At 73.6% G+C, this 17987-nt stretch overlaps 1 protein-coding gene across 1 annotated transcript in view; it reads right to left on the bottom strand.

The window, feature by feature from the left end:
• MORN1 (MORN repeat containing 1) overlaps positions 1-17987 on the bottom strand; it is a 28908-nt gene that overhangs the window by 5549 nt on the left and 5372 nt on the right. Inside the window, exons 6-13 of the mRNA XM_036460822.2 lie at positions 17409-17496; positions 15540-15636; positions 13902-14012; positions 12027-12150; positions 9071-9222; positions 6390-6482; positions 4428-4552; positions 4255-4334 (exon numbers count right to left, since the gene is read on the bottom strand). Coding sequence (XP_036316715.1) covers positions 4255-4334; positions 4428-4552; positions 6390-6482; positions 9071-9222; positions 12027-12150; positions 13902-14012; positions 15540-15636; positions 17409-17496 — 870 coding nt within the window. The remainder of the gene's footprint in view (positions 1-4254; positions 4335-4427; positions 4553-6389; positions 6483-9070; positions 9223-12026; positions 12151-13901; positions 14013-15539; positions 15637-17408; positions 17497-17987) is intronic.

The raw sequence follows: 17987 nt of genomic DNA on the forward strand, positions 1-17987 counted from the left end.
GGAGGAGGAGGAGGAGACAGAGTGGGACCCTTTGGGGCTTTGCTGTTACGCTTTGCCACGCGGGTTTGAGGGGGTTTACTCCCCCGTGAGGGGCCCGGTGCCCACACCCCGTGGCCTCCGGGCCCTGACGGCCTCTGTGGGTCAGGGCCTCAGGGCTGGCGGACGAGGGTGAGCACACGGACCCCAGCGGGGCCGTGGCCCTGGCGTGGCCATGCACCCGGCGGACCTGGGGCCGCAGCCACGCTCCATGCCTGGCTCAGGCCTCCGAGTGGCCGGGCCGGGATACCCACGGCGGAGCCGGGAGCGGAGGAACCGCCACCACTGCGAGGGGGCGGAGCCGGCCCGCACAGCCGGCCCTCCGCTGGGCAGCTGGGACGCCGAGGCTCGGAGCCGCGTTGGACCCGGGCCGAGCGCACGGTGGGCGGCGAGAGGGGGGGCCCTTCCCTGGTGAGCCAAGCCCGTGCGCCCCAGCCCAGCCTGCCCTGGGGTGTGGCCTGGCGCCCGAGGTCAGACAGGCGGCCGTGCTGAGACCAGCTCAGCAGCCACGGCCCAGCCACCTGGGGGCAGGGGCTCGGCGTGGGTGTGCCCGAGGCCTGGCCTGGCGAGGGCCCCCGTGGCTGGCGAGGGAGGCCCCGCGGAGCCAGGGTCGGGCCCGCCGTGGGGGGCGCTCGCACAGCCTGTGGTCGCCGCGGTAACGGGGTTCACGTGGAGCGGGGAGAGCCCGCCCCAATCAGACACAACTGGGGAGCCAGGGCTCTCCCCGCCTGACCCGCCGCGGGGGCGCGAGGCCAGGCCTCTGTGGCGCCTCCCCGGGACCCCCAGAACCGGAGCCACAGCCCCGGGGCTCAGCCGGCCGAGGAGGCCCCTCTGTCCCTGGGGCAGCGGGGGGGGGGCCTCTTACCCGGCTCCGGGGTCCCAGGGGTCCCGGGGCCACGCTGAGCCTCCGAGTGAGCCCCCGTCCCTCCCGCACACACTCACACACACACACACACACACTCACACCCACACACACACACACACACACACCCACACACACCCACACACACCCACACACACACACACTCACACACACACACACACACACACTCACACACACACTCACACACACACACACTCACACACACCCACACACACACTCACACTCACACACACACACACACACACACACACACACACACACACCCACACACACACACACACACACACACACTCACACACACTCACACACACACACACTCACACACACACACACACACTCACACACACTCACACACTCACAAACACTCACACACACACACACACACTCACACACACACACTCACACACACTCACACACACACACACTCACACACACACTCACACACTCACACCCACACCCACACACACACACACACACACACACAGGCTAATGAGCCCCGCCTGGCCTGGGTGAGGGGTTGGCAGCGTTTGGGGGCCCCATCCCGGGGGCAGTGGGCTCCAGGCCCAGGGGAGCCTGCCGGCTGTTCTCAGTTTGGGGTACCGGTGAGTGGTGCCCCAATGACTGCCGGAGCACCCCCAGCCTCTCTGCGGGGTGCCCGCTCCAGCCCCGGGCCAGGCGGAGGCATTGCTGGCTAAGGGGTGGGGTGAGGGCGGCCAGCTGCTCCCCTGACCTGCTCCCCTCACCCGCGCTGGGTCGCACGGCACCCGCCCACCCGTCCTCTCTGAGCGCCCACCGCAGGCCCCGGCCGGGAGGGACGGGGACAGGCCACGGGCCTACAGCCTGGACGCCCTGTGGCTGCAGCCCCACGTCATGGCCCTTGGCCTCCCCCCATGTGGCTGCTGAGCTCCCAGGAGCTCCCCCGCTGGGCCCCCCAATTGGCCAGGACACTGCCCGGGCTCAGGCCCCCGTGGCCAGGAGGAGCCCCCTGACCGCACTCCCTGTGACCGAGGGGCTGGCACCCGAGAGGACAGGTGTCCTCTGGGGCCCGGGACCCTGTGGCTGCTGCCCGAGCTCCTGGGCCTGCAGGGCCGGCCGGTGGGCTCCTGCCCAGGCTGCTGTGCTCGGAGGCTGAGGGACGGCGGGTGTGTGTGTGTGTCCTGTGGCCAGGCTGTGGCGGGTGAGGAGTGGGCGCTGGCCCAGCCACGGGGGTCGGGGGGAGGCTGCGTTTGCTGTGATGCTCAGGGTCACCCCGGACCTGAGTGGAGGGGCCGCGGGCTGTGAGCCCCCAACACTGACCCAACAGAACCGCTAACCGGCTCCCCCTGTCGGCTAACGACCACGGAAGCGGCAGCCCCAGAAGGAAGTCCGGGTCACACCCGTTCTCCTCCGGGCGGGCGGCCGGGGTCTCTGCGGAGCCTCCCGCAGCCGTGGGCGAGGCGCGCGGCTTCCCTGGCCGTGGCCGTGGCCGTGGCCGTGGCCGTGGCGCGGAGCCGGCGGAGGGCTGTGCCGGCTCCGACCCCGAGGCCCCATCGGTTTAGGGGAAAGAGGCTCCCGGGGAGAGGCGGTGGAATCCAGGCCGGGCTTTGCGGCCCACACGTCGGCCTGTCATGTTGTGAAATTCCGTCATGTGCCAGGAATGTCTCCGCAGGAATGCTGGCTGCAACGGGCCTCCCTCCCGGAGCGGGAAGCGGTGACGGGCAGGCTCACCTGGCCCGGGGCGGCGGCCGGGCACCACGGGGACCACGTGGGGAGAGTGTGAAGCCCGTGGGCAGCGGGACAGCAGTCCTGCCCCCCCCCCCGCCATCTGCGCCCTTTCCCTGGCGAGGGGGCTGGCCCTGGCTTTGAGGGTCACCGGGCGGAGGAAGGGGCTCCTGGCCCGGCTGAGGCTGCTCGGAGGGCGAGAGGGCCGTGGCCGCCAGCCCGGTCAGCTCACAGCCCAGGACTCGTGGCCGAGGGACGGCCTTGTCCATGTGGGTCTCCCCCGTGGAGTGCGACCACCTGGTCGCTGCTTCTCCCTGGCCTGGACGGGGGCCGACCGGGAGACAGAGCTGCTCACCAAGGCTCCTTCGTGCCAGCCCAGGGCTCCCCCATGGCCCTGACGCCAGGAGCTCCTCGCCCTGTGCCCACGGCCCACAGCCACGTCGCCTCTGTGTCCACAGCCACGCCACCCTGTGCCCACGGCCACGTGCCGCCGTGTCCAGGCCCCACGGCCACGTCGTCGCCGTGTCCAGGCCACAGTCGCCGTGTGGGGAGCAGGACCAGTGCGGGGAGCAGGGCCGGGCAGCCTGCTGGACTGGGCTGGGCCTTGTGGGAGCCAGCTCCGGGGGGACCCGAGCGCCTGTACCCCATCTCAGCAGCGGGTCAGGCCAGCTGCCCCCTGCCCCCTTGCAGGAGGAGGGTTGGCCCAGAGAGCCCGTGAGGGGGAGGCCTCACAGCAGGTCTTCAGGGGCGGATGATGCGGCCCCATGCGGGGGGCAGGGGGGCAGGAACATTGGGGCAGAAAGCGCTGGGGGCGCGAGGGGCGGGAGCTGGCACCCCTCCTCCACCTGCGTGTGGCCCTCGTTCACAGCCTGGAGCCTGGGGGGCTCCCAGGGAATCAGGGGGACCCAGTCCTGCCCCCCTCGGGCGGCTGAGCCCTGCAAACGCCCCGCCCCCGGGGCCAGCAGGAACCACACACCCTCGGCCGCGGCTCGCGAGGCAGGGCCTTAATGCGAACCAGACGCCCGTGCGGGGAGGGCGGCCCCGGCTCCGGGGCTTCTGGGTCCGGAGCCGGTGCGGGCGGAGGGAGCTGGTGCCGGCAGCCGGCCGCCAGGGGGCGGGGGAGCACCCGAGGCCGAGCAGGCGGGGCCCGTTGCCCTGGGGGGGCTGGGGGACTCGGGCACAGAGCTGGGTCCCAGGCGGAGGCCCCTCAGCAGGGCGGGTGGGAGGGTGAGGAGGAGGCCCAGGGCCCCTGAGGACCGGATGGGGTGAGGGTGGGAGGGGAGGGTGGAAGGGTGAGGGGGCTCAGGCTGTGAGGGGAGGAGGCCGTGGGTTGGCCTCCCCCGTGTCCGTGGGGCCCAGCCCGCTGCCCGCAGGTGCCTCTGAGGGAAGTGCCCTCCGCACCCCCTCCCGCTTCCGGTCATGTGCCCTCACCCCTCCTCCCCTTGTCCCCGAGGCTCCCCTCGAAGCAGCAGGCCCGGCAGGTCCCGCTGTCCAGGCCACAGAAGCCTGTGGCGTCTGCAGGGCTGAAGGCGGGGGAAACCGAGGCAGCTGTGCCCCGTGCTTCCTCCCCCCCAGAATGTGCACCCCTGGGGCAGCAGACAACCCCCCCAATGCCCGAGGGCGGCCCCTCCTACCTGCCGCCTCCCGGAGGGCCCTGCGTGGTGGGCGCCCCTGTCCCGGGGCCCGGGCCGCCTCTGGGCCGGCTGCTGGCCTCCTGGGGGAGCAGGGAGGCTCAGGGGCGCCCGTAGCCCAGCCCCCACCCCGGCTGCCGCGGGGCCGCGTGTGGCTGGGGGGTCCCGGCCCCTACCTCCTGCGGGCCGCCCAGGAAGGGGACGGGGTGGTAGCCGGGCGGGGGCGCCCCGAGCCGGACATCCTCGAACTGGGCCCAGCCCTGCCACGCTCGCCGGCAGCCTTCCAGACAGCGCCCCCCGGCTGCGGAGACAGGGGACCCCAGAAAGACGGCCTTGAGCACCTGAGCCGGCCACAGCCCTTCCCGCTGCCCGGCGGGGGCGGCCGGCGGGGGGCTGGGCGGGCTCCGGCCACAGCAGCCCCCTCAGGCCCCCCGAGCCTGTGGCAAGGGCACCCCCAGTCCTGTCTGCACAGGGGGGACTCGGCACGGAGATCAGGAGACGCCGAGGCCCTTGGGGTCTGGCCGGGCCTGGTGTCCCTGCAGGGGGTACCCTCTGTGGCCCCTGCCCCTCGGGGCTCCCAGGCGTGAGGGTGAAGGCCCCGCTGCCCTCCCTCCCCTGCCCGGCTCCCCCGCAGGAGTGCAGGTCCGCCCCGCCCTCCCTCCGCGCTCCCCATGGGGACGGCGAGCGGACGGCGTCTGTCCCCGAGCACTGGATGGGCCCCGGCCCAGGCCTGACCGCCCTCCCCCCGGGGCCCGCGTCTGTGAGGGGGAGAGGCCCGGGCCCAGGCCTGACCGCCCTCCCCCCCGGGGGCCGCGTCTGTGAGGGGGAGAGGCCCGGGCCTGACCGCCCTCCCCCCCGGGGCCCGCGTCTGTGAGGGGGAGAGGCCCGGGCCCAGGCCTGACCGCCCTCCCCCCCGGGGCCCGCGTCTGTGAGGGGGAGAGGCCCGGGCCCAGGCCTGACCGCCCTCCCCCCCGGGGCCCGCGTCTGTGAGGGGGAGAGGCCCCGGCCCAGGCCTGACCGCCCTCCCCCCCGGGGGCCCGCGTCTGTGAGGGGGGAGGCCCGGGCCCAGCGTGTCCCGAGTGCAGGTGGAGGGGCTGACCTCACGCACACAACCCGCCGCACTGTCTGCGCTGGGCGATGGCGGGACCCGTCGCCGGGACAAGGCCCCAGCTCTGCGCCCTCGGCCCTCTGCCCGGGGGGGGGGGGGGGGGCACGCGTGCGCTGGACGGCGGGCACTGAGGCCGCAGCTCCTCCATCGCAGCCTCGGACCCCGAGGCGTCTCCAGGGGCCGGGGCGCAGAGGGCATTGGGGTGCAGATCCCCAGCCGCCACCGGCCTAGCCCCCTCCCTCAGCGCCTGGACACGCGTGTGGTTCGCCACCTTCGGCACCCGCTCTGCACACACACGCCACCCACACGGGCCTGCACCCTGGCCACCAGCTGGTCCACGTGTCCATCCACGTACGTCCCCCAGCGACACCCGCACCCAGCACCCCGGCCGCCTTTCTGAGGCACAGCCCCTCCCCCTGGCCTGCGCCCCTCCCGGCCCTCATCCGGCCTCTCCTCGGCCCCACCTTGAGGTGCAGCCAACGGCCCGGCCTCTCGCCCCCCTTGCTCTAAGCCCCCACTCCTCACGCTCCAGCCTGGAGTCCAGCCCCCCACGCCCTCCTGGCCCCAGGCAGGCCTCCGGCATGGCCACACCCGCCTCACCCCCTCTCCTGGGCCCCCCTGGGCCCCTCAGCCTCACACACCCCAGCCTGGGCGCTCCCACCTCCTGCAGCCCCTCTGCGCCCCTGAAACACGAAGCGAAAAGGCTGCGGCTGCCGGCAGCTCCCACGGGAAGGACGGGGCCGCCCGGCCGGCGTGGCTCCGGGGACAGAGCGTCGGCCTGCGGACCGGAGGGTCCGGGTTCGGTTCTGGTTCAGGGCACAGGCCCAGGGGTGGATCACCGGTGGGGGGCGTGCAGGAGGCAGCCGTCCATGTTTCCTCTCATGGTTGAAGTTTCTCTCTCCCTCTCCCTTCCGCTCTGAGGTCAACAAAAATAGATTAAAAATTAAAGAGACGCCGAGGGCACGGTGCCGGCCGCTGCCTCGCGCAGCTGAGCTCGGGGCCTGAGCACCCTTGGGGGGGGCCGCCTCACCGGGCCCTGAGCGGCTCCTGGTGCACTTCGGGTGCTGCCCGGCCAGGGCGCCCGGAGCCGGGCCTGCGGGCAGAGCCCCCGGCTCGGAGCCGCCTGCAGCGGTGGCGGCAGCGGAGGGCGGTTATGGCAACTGCGGCTTCGTCAGCAGGACGGTCCCGGAGGGCCGGGCGGCCGGGGGGGAGGGCGGCGTGACCTCCCCGAGGAGCGTGTCCGTTAATCGCCTTTCGCAGGACTCCATTAGCTCCCTAATTGCCTGTGTAGGGCGCGGGGACGGCGGGAGGCCGCCGGAAACGGACTCCGGGGGCACCGGGCGGGGCCGCGGGCGGACGCTCCCTCTCCGCGGCTCAGGGAGCGGCTGGGCCTCGGACGGAGGGCCCACGGGGCCAGGACACCCGGCTCCTCCTCAGGGCGGACGCAGGGCCAGGGCTGGCTCCTCAGACGCCTCCCCAGGCCCGGCGAGAGGCCTGGCCCGTCCGGCTGATGCCCAGGCCCCCGAGGCCTCGGCCGCAGGGAGGGCGCCCCCCGCGGGCCAGAGCAGGCGTGGCCAGGCCGAGGCCGTGGGGGCCCCTGTGCGAGCCCCGCCAGAGGCGTCCGTCCCCGGGGGCGCAGTCAGGCCGCCCGCCAGCGGGCCGGAGGGAGCCCCAGCGCCCCCCTTCCCCCCTGCTGCCCCTCGCCCCCAGGATCCTGGAGCCTCTCAGACCCCACGGAGCTGCCGGGAGGGGCTGGACGCTGTGGGTCCCAGGCCGCTGCCCCCTGGCTGCGCCCATGTGGCCGCAGGCCAAGGGAGGCAGTGCTCCGGGTCCCAGACCAGGCCCGGGTGGCAGGAAGGAGCGGGCCCCGGGTGCTCCCTCGAACCCCAGGCCGTCTGCCCCCCGCCGCCGGCTCCTCCTCCTCCTCACGGAGCCCCCAGAACGCGGGGCAGCTGGGGCAAGGAGCCCACGTCCCGGACAGAGGGAGGGCGTGTGGCCTCGGGCCCCCGGGCCCCCGGCTCCCGGCACACCCCCCCGACACCCCCGGTCTGAGTTCACCCCATGCCCGGCGTGCTGGCCCGGAGCCCCCGCCGGGCCGACCTGGGACAGGGCACCAGCGCCAATATCCCCTCCGCGCGAAAGGACAGGGGCTGCTCTGCCGCAGCTAACCAGGCAATTAGCACTAACGCCGTCCCCCAGGAGGCCGCGGCTCAGCGTCGCTTTATGGCCCATCGGCTGAGCGGCAAAGGGCACCTTGGCTGTTAAAGTCCGACAGTGGCGGGCGCGCCCAGCTCCATCGGAGGACGCAGAGCCACGCGTTCGACAAGGAAAAGGGGAACCACTCGGGCCCGCTGGAGGCACTTCCTGGAGGGTTTCCTTCATTAAAAAAAAGCCCGGCCCGTGTTGCTCAGTGGTGAGCGTCCACCTAGGCACCAAGAGGTCAGGGTTCGATTCCCAGTCGGGGCACAGCCCGGTTTCGGGCTGGGGGGCGTGAGGAGGCAGCTGGTCCATGATTCTCTCTCCTCATTGATCTCTCTCTCTCTCCCGCTTCCTCCCTGAAACCAATAAAAACATATTTATAAAAAGCAGCAGTGCCCTGGCCGGTTTGGCTCAGTGGATAGAGCGTCGGCCTGCGGACTGAAGGGTCTCGGGTTTGATTCCGGTCAAGGGCATGTACCGTGGTTGGGGGCACATCCCCAGTGGGGGAGGTGCAGGAGGCAGCTGATGGATGTTTCTAGCTCTCTCTCCTCTCCCTTCCTCTCTGTAAGAAATCAGTAAGATATATTAAAAATAAAATGTAAACAGCAGCAGCAGAGAAGCAATCTGAGCTCTGTGCCTGCTGCAGCGTCTGAGGTTCCATATTCGGAGACAGTGGGACCCGCGGGCCCAGCCAGCCCGACCAGTGTCCCCCCAGCGCCCGGCAACGGCCAGCACGGACATCGGGGGTCAGTGGGCTAGCAGACGGGGTCTCGGCAGACACCCCCTGAAAACAAGAGCATAAAAGGTCCAGGGAGAGCTGTGGTGGGAACCAGGACAGGGAAGGGACTGAACGCAAAAACCGGCGGAACAGAAATCAACGACTCAGTTCCCGGAATCGGTCTGGACTGGATCCCAGCGGCGCCCGGCGGTCTCAGACACACGGGCGCGTCCCCCCCCGCACCCCCCCCCGCCAGGCAGCACCCACCGGCACGGCCGGACCTGGCGGGTGCTGGCGCCCAGGGCAGCCCAGGGCAGGCAGGGCCAGCGCCCGGCAGACGCCGTCCACGCCTCAGGCCCGGGCCCGGCCTCCATGGCCTCCCTCGGCCGCTTCGGACTGACACCCTGGGGCGGAGGTGGCCCCGGGCGGGCTCCCTCGCAGGGGCCTCGAGTCCGGCCAGGCTGCCCTCAGGCCTCCTCCAGGCAGGTCCTTCCCCCCACCCCCGACAGCCGGCAGCACCTGGCAGCCCGCCCGGGGCACCCGCTGAGGTCCCTGACCTGCGGGACGGCGCTGTGGCCTGGCTCGGCTCACCCCCGCGCCCATCGCACCCGCAGGCTCAGGCCCGGGCCTGGGTGCCTGGCGCCCGGTGGGCAGCCCCAGCCTGGCGTCTCACCTAGGAACGGCACCTGGCACCGTCCTGGACGCCCTGCCGCCCGCTCCCCTGTGCCAGGCGCCGGCCGCCTGCGCCCCCACACGCCCCCACACGCCCCCCTCGCCGCGCTGGCTGCACTCACCGGGCAGGCCACCGGGGGCGTCTCCCTGGCCACAGGGGGCGTCCGGGGTCCGCGCCGCCTCAGGGTCTCCCGTGGGGGGTGACGCGCTGGCCCGGGCACGTTCGGGGCCCGACGGGCGGTCAGACAGCGGGTAGGGGATGCACTGGAACCCACTGCGGAGGGGGCGGGGGCGGGCTGGGCTCCGCGTGGCACCAGCTGGGGACGCCCGGCCGTGGGAACAGGGGGCCCTGGGGCACCCCAGGGGGGCGGGTCTCACTCTGGGACCCCCTGAGACCCCGCGGAGCCCAGCCTGCCTCCCCCCGCCTGCGGTGCCCACTCCCCCTCCCGCCTGTGGTGCCCACTCCCCCCCCCCCGCCTGTGGTGCCCACTCCCCCCCCCCCGCCTGTGGTGCCCACTCCCCCCCCCCGCCTGGGGTGCCCACTCCTCCCGCCTGCGGTGCCCACTCCCCCCCCCGCCTGCGGTGCCCACTCCCCCCCCCGCCTGGGGTGCCCACTCCCCCCCCCGCCTGGGGTGCCCACTCCTCCCGCCTGCGGTGCCCACTCCCCCTCCCGCCTGCGGTGCCCACTCCCCCTCCCGCCTGTGGTGCCCACTCCCCCTCCCGCCTGTGGTGCCCACTCCCCCCCCCGCCTGCGGTGCCCCCTCCCCCCCCCGCCTGGGGTGCCCACTCCCCCCCCGCCTGGGGTGCCCACTCCTCCCGCCTGCGGTGCCCACTCCCCCTCCCGCCTGTGGTGCCCACTCCCCCCCCCGCCTGGGGTGCCCACTCCACCGCCTGCGGTGCCCACTCCCCCCCCCGCCTGGGGTGCCCACTCCCCCGCCTGCGGTGCCCACTCCCCCCCCCGCCTGCGGTGCCCACTCCCCCCCCCGCCTGGGGTGCCCACTCCCCCCCCCGCCTGCGGTGCCCACTCCCCCTCCCGCCTGCGGTGCCCACTCCCCCCCCCGCCTGGGGTGCCCACTCCTCCCGCCTGCGGTGCCCACTCCCCCCCCGCCTGCGGTGCCCACTCCCCCCCCCGCCTGCGGTGCCCACTCCCCCCCCCGCCTGGGGTGCCCACTCCTCCCGCCTGCGGTGCCCACTCCCCCGCCTGCGGTGCCCACTCCCCCCCCCGCCTGCGGTGCCCACTCCCCCCCCCGCCTGCGGTGCCCACTCCCCCCCCCGCCTGGGGTGCCCACTCCTCCCGCCTGCGGTGCCCACTCCCCCCCCCGCCTGGGGTGCCCACTCCTCCCGCCTGCGGTGCCCACTCCCCCCCCCGCCTGCGGTGCCCACTCCCCCCCCCGCCTGCGGTGCCCACTCCCCCCCCCGCCTGCGGTGCCCACTCCAACGCCTGCGGTGCCCACTCCCCCCGCCTGCGGTGCCCACTCCCCCGTCTGCGGTGCCCACTCCCCACCCCCGCCTGCGGTGCCCACTCCCCCGCCTGCGGTGCCCACTCCCCCCCCCCGCCTGCGGTGCCCACTCCCCCGCCTGCGGTGCCCACTCCCCCGCCTGCGGTGCCCACTCCCCCGCCTGCGGTGCCCACTCCCCCCCCCGCCTGCGGTGCCCACTCCCCCGCCTGCGGTGCCCACTCCCCCCGCCTGCGGTGCCCACTCCCCCCGCCTGCGGTGCCCACTCCCCTGCCTGCGGTGCCCACTCCCCCCTCCCGCCTGCGGTGCCCACTCCCCCGCCTGCGGTGCCCACTCCCCCCTCCCGCCTGCGGTGCCCACTCCCCCCCCGCCTGCGGTGCCCACTCCCCCCGCCTGCGGTGCCCACTCCCCCCGCCCCTGCGGTGCCCACTCCCCCCTCCCGCCTGCGGTGCCCACTCCCCTGCCTGCGGTGCCCACTCCCCCCGCCTGCGGTGCCCACTCCCCCCCCTGCCTGCGGTGCCCACTCCCCCTGCCTGCGGTGCCCACTCCCCCCCCTGCCTGCGGTGCCCACGCCCCCCGCCTGGGGTGCCCACTCCCCCCCCCCGCCTGGGGTGCCCACTCCCCCCCCTGCCTGCGGTGCCCACTCCCCCCTCCCGCCTGCGCTGCCCACGCCCCCCGCCGCCTGGGGTGCCCACTCCCCCGCCTGCGCTGCCCACGCCCCCCTCCCGCCTGCGCTGCCCACGCCCCCCGCCTGGGGTGCCCACTCCCCCCCCCCGCCTGGGGTGCCCACTCCCCCCCCTGCCTGCGGTGCCCACTCCCCCCTCCCGCCTGCGCTGCCCACGCCCCCCGCCGCCTGGGGTGCCCACTCCCCCGCCTGCGCTGCCCACGCCCCCCTCCCGCCTGCGCTGCCCACGCCCCCCGCCTGGGGTGCCCACTCCCCCCCCCCGCCTGGGGTGCCCACTCCCCCCCCTGCCTGCGGTGCCCACTCCCCCCTCCCGCCTGCGCTGCCCACGCCCCCCGCCGCCTGCGGTGCCCACTCCCCCGCCTGCGGTGCCCACTCCCCCCGCCTGGGGTGCCCACGCCCCCGCCTGGGGTGCCCACTCCCCCGCCTGCGGTGCCCACTCCCCCCCCCCGCCTGCGGTGCCCACTCCCCCCCCCCGCCTGCGGTGCCCACTCCCCCGCCTGCGGTGCCCACTCCCCCCGCCTGGGGTGCCCACTCCCCCCGCCTGCGGTGCCCACTCCCCCCGCCTGGGGTGCCCACTCCCCCCGCCTGCGGTGCCCACTCCCCCGCCTGCGGTGCCCACTCCCCCCGCCTGCGGTGCCCACGCCCCCCCCCCCCGCCTGCGGTGCCCACGCCCCCCTCCCGCCTGCGGTGCCCACTCCCCCTGCCTGCGGTGCCCACTCCCCCCTCCCGCCTGCGGTGCCCACTCCCCCCCCCGCCTGCGGTGCCCACTCCCCCCGCCTGCGGTGCCCACTGCGTGCCCGAGCCTCTGCCTCCTCCCCGAGATGGAGCATGTGTGCTGGTCACCGCGTGCCCCGTGCTGGTGGGAGCAGGCGGGCCGGGGGAACTTCCGGTCATTCCCCCCCCAGGATGAGGGGCCCTGCCCGCCCCCTCACTCACAACGGGGTCTGGATGGGTGTCTCCCGTCGGCCGGCGTCCACGCTGAAGAAGCTGACCTCGGAGTAGGCCGGCAGCTGCACGTACCGGACGCCCGCGGAAACCCTCAGGACCCGGCCGTCCTCGCCTGGGGGGGGAGCGCGCTGGCCCAGGAGCGGGGGCCCGTCCACCACCCAGGGGACACTGCCCCTCACTGCCCGCCTCCCACCACGAGACCGGCGGGAGGGAGGCCCACGCATGGCGCTGCAGGACCCGGCGGACCGAGACGCACCCCCGGGTCCCATGGGAGGTGCCAGGAGGCAGAGCGGGGAGGGGGGGCTGGTGGGGCCGAGGGGGTGACGGGCTGCCCGCGGTGGAGGGCCTGTCTGGGGGCGTCTAGGTGGCGCTGTGAGGTGGAGACGGCTGTCCGACTGCGAATTCACTAAAATGTACGGAAAACCGTGGGATCACGACACAGGTGAGCTTTGTGGTGTGTGAAGGACGGGGCAGGAAGTGGTTACGTAAGCCAGTTGTGAGTGAACACACGTGGTGCCACCACCCCTCGGCGTCCTGATTAACGCCTGCTGAGCTCGGCCGGCGTGGCTCCGTGGCTGAGCATCGACCAGGAGGTCAGGGTTTAATCCCAGATCAGGACACACGCCCGGTTGTGGACTTGATCCCCAGTAGGGGGTGTGCAGGAGGCAGCTGATCCGTGATTCTCTCTCATCATGGATGTTTCTTTCTTTAAAAAATATATATTTTATTGACTTTTTACAGAGAGGAAGAGAGAGGGATAGAGAGTTAGAAACATCGATGAGAGAGAATCATCGATCAGCTGCCTCTTGTACACCCTCTACTGGGGATGTGCCCGCAACCAAGGTACATGCCCTTGACCGGAATCGAATCTGGGACCCTTCAGTCCGCAGGCCAACGCTCTATCCACTGAGTCACACCAGTTTCGGCTCCTCATGGATGTTTCTATTTGTTTCTATCTCTCCCCCACCCTCCCTTCCTCTCTGACGTCAATCTATATACGTAAAAGCCTGAGTGACCATCCAACCTTCTGACCGTCAGACCATCCGACCGGTAGCTATGATGCACACTGACCACCAGGGGGCAGACGCTCATCGCAGGAGCTGCCCAGCTGCGGTGACTTGGCATCTGCGGTTCTCAGGTGACACACCCAGAGCCAGAAAGGAGGGGGCCGATTTCAGGGTGCGTCACCGGAGAACTGCCCTCTCGCAATCGGGACCCCTCGGGGGATGTCAGAGAGCCTGTCAGCCTGACCCCTGCAGGCCAGGCCGAGGAACCCCGCCTGCCCGAGGGGCCGGGGCAGCAGCCAGGGAGGGGCCACAGGAGGCCGGCTCCGGGGCCTGTCCGGCCCGTCTCGCCCAGTCCCGCCCGGGGCCACCTTCCAATTAATTTCCTCTCAGTGCGCACGACTCCGTGCACCGGCCTCCAGTAAACATATATTTGAGGCGAGTGTGACAGCAGGGATCCTGTGCGCTGATTAGCGGGTCCTGCTCCCCCGTAGCCCCCCACCCCACGTGGCTCAGGTGGGACGTCGGCCTGTCCCTCCCGGCCGCACCACCGGCTGACGGGTCCCGGGAAGGGCTGCAGGACGGGCTGGGGCCTGGGGGGTGCCGGGAGATGATGGGGGGGTGACGGGGGGAGGGGGGATGACAGGGGGATGGGGGATTCCCTCCCAGGCCAGGCCTCCTCCCCTCCTGGCCAGACCGGCCTCCCAGACGCGCCCGGCTGCACCGTCACCGTCCTCTCGCTCTGATTGCGTGACCACTGCACACGGGCATGCACACACACACACACACACACACACACGCTCACACGAGCTCACACACGTGTGCACACACACGCACACGCACGAGGCTTCCTGCTCACCGGCGGCGACCGTCCAGTCGTCCTGCAGCAGCTGCACGCGCACCGAGAAGGAGGCGCCCGGGGCCACCTCCAGCACCGCGGGGCCCAGGATCACCGTCCTCACAGCGCGGCCTGGGGGAGCAGAGGTGCCGGTGCCGGTGCCCGAGGCCAGAGCCCCCACGGGCGACACCCTGCAGCGTCCTCACGGAGGGCCCGCCTGCCGGTCACACAGGCAGACGCACAGGCCAGCCCCTGACCGGCCGCCTGGGGGGGGCGTCCCTGAGGCGTCGCGGTGCCCAGGCCGGTGGGGGGCTGGGCTTGGGGTTTCCCCCCGGGATTCTTTGGGGCAGAACCGCCCGCTTCCACCTCCTGGGCACCAAGTGCTGGGGGCGCGGGCGGGGGGTCTGGGCGCTCACACTGGACCGGCCCCTGGCCCCCCTCCTGCCCGGACCCCCTGCGTCTGCGGGCGGCTTGGTGTGGGCGGGTCCCCGCACAAGGACCCTCTGGGGTCTGCCCCCCAAGAGTGAGGCCTCTCGCACAGCCCGACGGGCGCTGGGGCTTCAGGCAGGGACCAGGGAGCAGGGACCGGGGAGCAGGGACCGGGGACCAGGGAGCAGGGACCGGGGACCGGGGACCGGGGACCAGGGACCGGGGACCAGGGAGCAGGGACCGGGGAGCAGGGACCAGGGAGCAGGGACCGGGGACCGGGGACCGGAGACCAGGGACCGGGGACCAGGGAGCAGGGACCGGGGAGCAGGGACCGGGGAGCAGGGACCGGGGAGCGGGGACCGGGGACCGGGGAGCAGGGACCGGGGACCAGGGAGCAGGGACCGGGGACCGGAGACCAGGGACCGGGGACCAGGGAGCAGGGACCGGGGAGCAGGAACCGGGGAGCAGGGACCAGGGAGCAGGAACCGGGGAGAGGGGGCCGGGGAGAGGGGACCGGGGATGGGAGGAGCGGGGCCGGCGGAGGAGGGAGAGCAGGCCCCGGGCGGTGGGCCTTTGGGGTGCGCCCAGCAGGGTAACCAACGCCAGAGCCCACTTGGGGGGGAGTCGGGGCAGTCGCCACCCCGGATCCCGCTGGGGGAGGTGAGGCTGGGTCACACCCAGGGGTTCGGACAGGACCCCGATGTGGGGGTGATGTGACTGAGGAGCCTGAGGCAGGGGGGCCCCTGCAGGGCCAGGCTCCTTGGGAGGCTCCGTTGAGGGGGTGCCTGGCTGTGGGGGGCCCTGCACCCCAGGGGTCCGCCCTCCCCCAGGCCCGGCACACCCTTTCCCAGGACCTAGGCCCCAGCCGGCTCCGCGGTGCCCGGTGGCCTCTCCCAGCCAGTCACCCTGGTCCTGTCGGGGCCTCTGAATGCTCAGGGCAGCCCCCCGAGGAGGCCCCTGCGGGCCCTGGCCACCTGCGCTCAGGCTCGGGCAGGCTCAGGGGGGGCCGGGCGGGGCTGTGGGTGGGGGACCCCGGGATCGGGAGCGCCCAGCGCTGGAGGCCCTGCCCGCACGGCCCCCTTGGGTGCCAAGCCTGACGGGCCTCGGAGGTCAGGAGCCTGGGAGCCGCGGGGAGCGTTTTCTCGGGGGGTTCAGCTCCCCCTTCGGCCGGGCCCCCCGCTCCGCCGGCGCCTGGCCAGGCCCGGGCAGGACCCAGGAGGCGGCACCTACCCACAGGCTGGCCGCTGATCCACGGGCCCCGGTAGACGACCCCGGAGCAGTGGGCCACGCTGCCCAGGCCACTGAGGACGTCGCTGTACCACTGCCCCTGGGGGGCGGGGGGCGGGGGGTTAGGGCCACGCGTGCCCCTGGGGTCGGAGCCTGCGTGCTGTGTCCCCGGTGCCGGCGGGACCACGGCTCCTCTGGCAGGCCTCCCCCGAGGGCCCTGGGCCTGCCCAGGGGCTGCTGTCCAGCAGACCGCTCCTCCTCTCCGGCCAGGCTGCAGCCGGTCCCCAGGCCACGGCCCACCGGCATCCGCTCGCAGCTGCGGCGCGGGCAGAGCTGGGCTGCCCCCTGGTGGCGAGTGGACGGGCGGCAGGCACCGGGCGAGCCTGGCTTTGGCAGGAGCCGGCCCCACCTCCGGCCTCGGCCTCCCCAGTGTGCAGGGGAGGCCCAGCCGTGCCCGGCCAGGGAGGCCAGGGGCAGCCGTGCCCACGGCCAGGCCCTGGGCGCCTGGGGGCCGAGGGAGGACCGGGTTCCGGGAACAAAGCTCTTCCTCGCGCCCGCTCTGCGGGTCCGCCTGCCCGTGCCCCTCCGCCAGCTCCAGCCCGGCCGGCCCTCCCACGGCCGCTCCCGTCTCCAGGGTTCGGCTCCCCTGGCCACACCGAGCACCGCAGCCTCCAGCCACCAGCTGCCCCTCGTCCACACGTGGCCCCATGACCGGGTGGGGGGCAGCCTGGCCGGGGGCACATGGGCCTGGGCCTGGGCGGGGGCTCCCCAGCGCCTGAGCCTCCTCACCCACGTGTCACCCCTAAAGCCGAGGTGGCGCTTTCTGCAGTGACGGGGGAGGAGAGAGGGGGGAGGGGGAAGGGGAGGAGGAGGGGGAGGAGGGAGGGGAAGGAGGAGGAGGGAGGGGGAGGGGGAGGAGGGAGGGGGAAGGGGAGGGTAGAGAGAGGAAGAAGGAGGGGGAGGAGGGAGGGGAGGGGGAGGGGGGAGGGGGAGGGGGAGGAGGAGGAGAGGGAAGGGGTAGGAGGGAGGGGGAGGAAGGGGAGGGGAGGGAGGAGGGAGGGGGAAGGGGAGGAGGGAGGGGGAGGGGGAGGAAAGGGAAGGAGAAGGAGGGAGGGGGAGGGAGGAGGAGGAGAGGGAAGGGGTAGGAGGGAGGGGGAGGAAGGGGAGGGGAGGGAGGAGGGAGGGGGAAGGGGAGGAGGGAGGGGGAGGGGGAGGAAAGGGAGGGGGGAGGAGGGAGGAGGAGGGGGGAGGGGGTAAGAGGGCGGAGGGAGGGGGGAGAAGAGGAGAGGGAGGGGGAGGGGGGGAGGGAGGAGGGAGGGAGGAGGAAGAGAGGTGAGGGGAAGGAGGGAGGGGGGGAGGGGAGGGGAGGGAGGACAGAGGGGGAAGGGGGAGGGGGAGGAGAAGGAGAGGGAAGGGGTAGGAGGGAGGGGGAGGAGGGAGGGGGAGGGAGGGGGGAGGAGGAGGAGAGAGGGGGAAGGGGGAGGGGGAGGAGAAGGAGAGGGAAGGGGTAGGAGGGAGGGGAAGGAGGGAGGGGGAGGGAGGGGGGAGGGAGGAGGAGAGAGGGGGAAGGGGGAGGGGGAGGAGAAGGAGAGGGAAGGGGTAGGAGGGAGGGGGGAGGGAGGAGAAGGAGAGGGAAGGGGTAGGAGGGAGGGGAGAGGGAGGAGGGGGAGGGGGAAGGGGTAGGAGGGAGGGGTAGGAGGGAGGAGGAGGGAGGGGGAACGGGTAGGAGGGAGGGGAGAGGGAGGAGGGGGAGGGACACGGCTGGCCTGGAGGAGCAGAACCGGCCTCGGCGCCCACCCAGGCGGGCGGTGGGCGGAGGCTCAGGCGCCCGCGGACCCAGGGCCTGAGCTGCGGCCGCGTTGGGGCCGGTACCTCGTAGACGGAGCCGTCCGCGCAGCGCAGCTCCCCGTGGCCCTGCCGCTGGTCCCGGACCCAGTCGCCCTCGTACTCGTCCCCGTTCCTGCGGACACGAGGCCGCCTCAGGCCGGGGGCCGCCGGGCTCAGCCGCTCCCTGACCGCAGGCTCTGCATGGGCCGCGCCGGCAGGAATGGGCACGGCCACAGCCCGGCCTGAGAGCACATGGCCCCCGTGTGCGGGCTCAGCCCCCGTGTGAGGGCTCAGCCCCCGTATGAGGCCCCCCCCCGTGTGAGGGCTCAGCCCCCCCCCCCGTGTGAGGGCTCACACCCCCGTGTGAGGGCTCAGCCCCTCCCCCCCGTGTGAGGGCTCAGCCCCCGTGTGAGGGCTCACACCCCCGTGTGAGGGCTCAGCCCCCCCCCCGTGTGAGGGCTCAGCCCCCGTGTGAGGGCTCACCCCCCCCCCCCGTGTGAGGGCTCACCCCCCCGTGTGAGGGCTCACCCCCCGTGTGAGGGCTCAGCCCCCATGTGAGGGCTCACCCCCCCCCCGTGTGAGGGCTCAGCCCCCGTGTGAGGGCTCAGCCCCCGTGTGAGGGCT

Source organism: Pipistrellus kuhlii, unplaced genomic scaffold (genome assembly GCF_014108245.1).
Source record: "Pipistrellus kuhlii isolate mPipKuh1 unplaced genomic scaffold, mPipKuh1.p scaffold_m20_p_34, whole genome shotgun sequence".
Lineage (NCBI taxonomy): Eukaryota > Metazoa > Chordata > Mammalia > Chiroptera > Vespertilionidae > Pipistrellus > Pipistrellus kuhlii.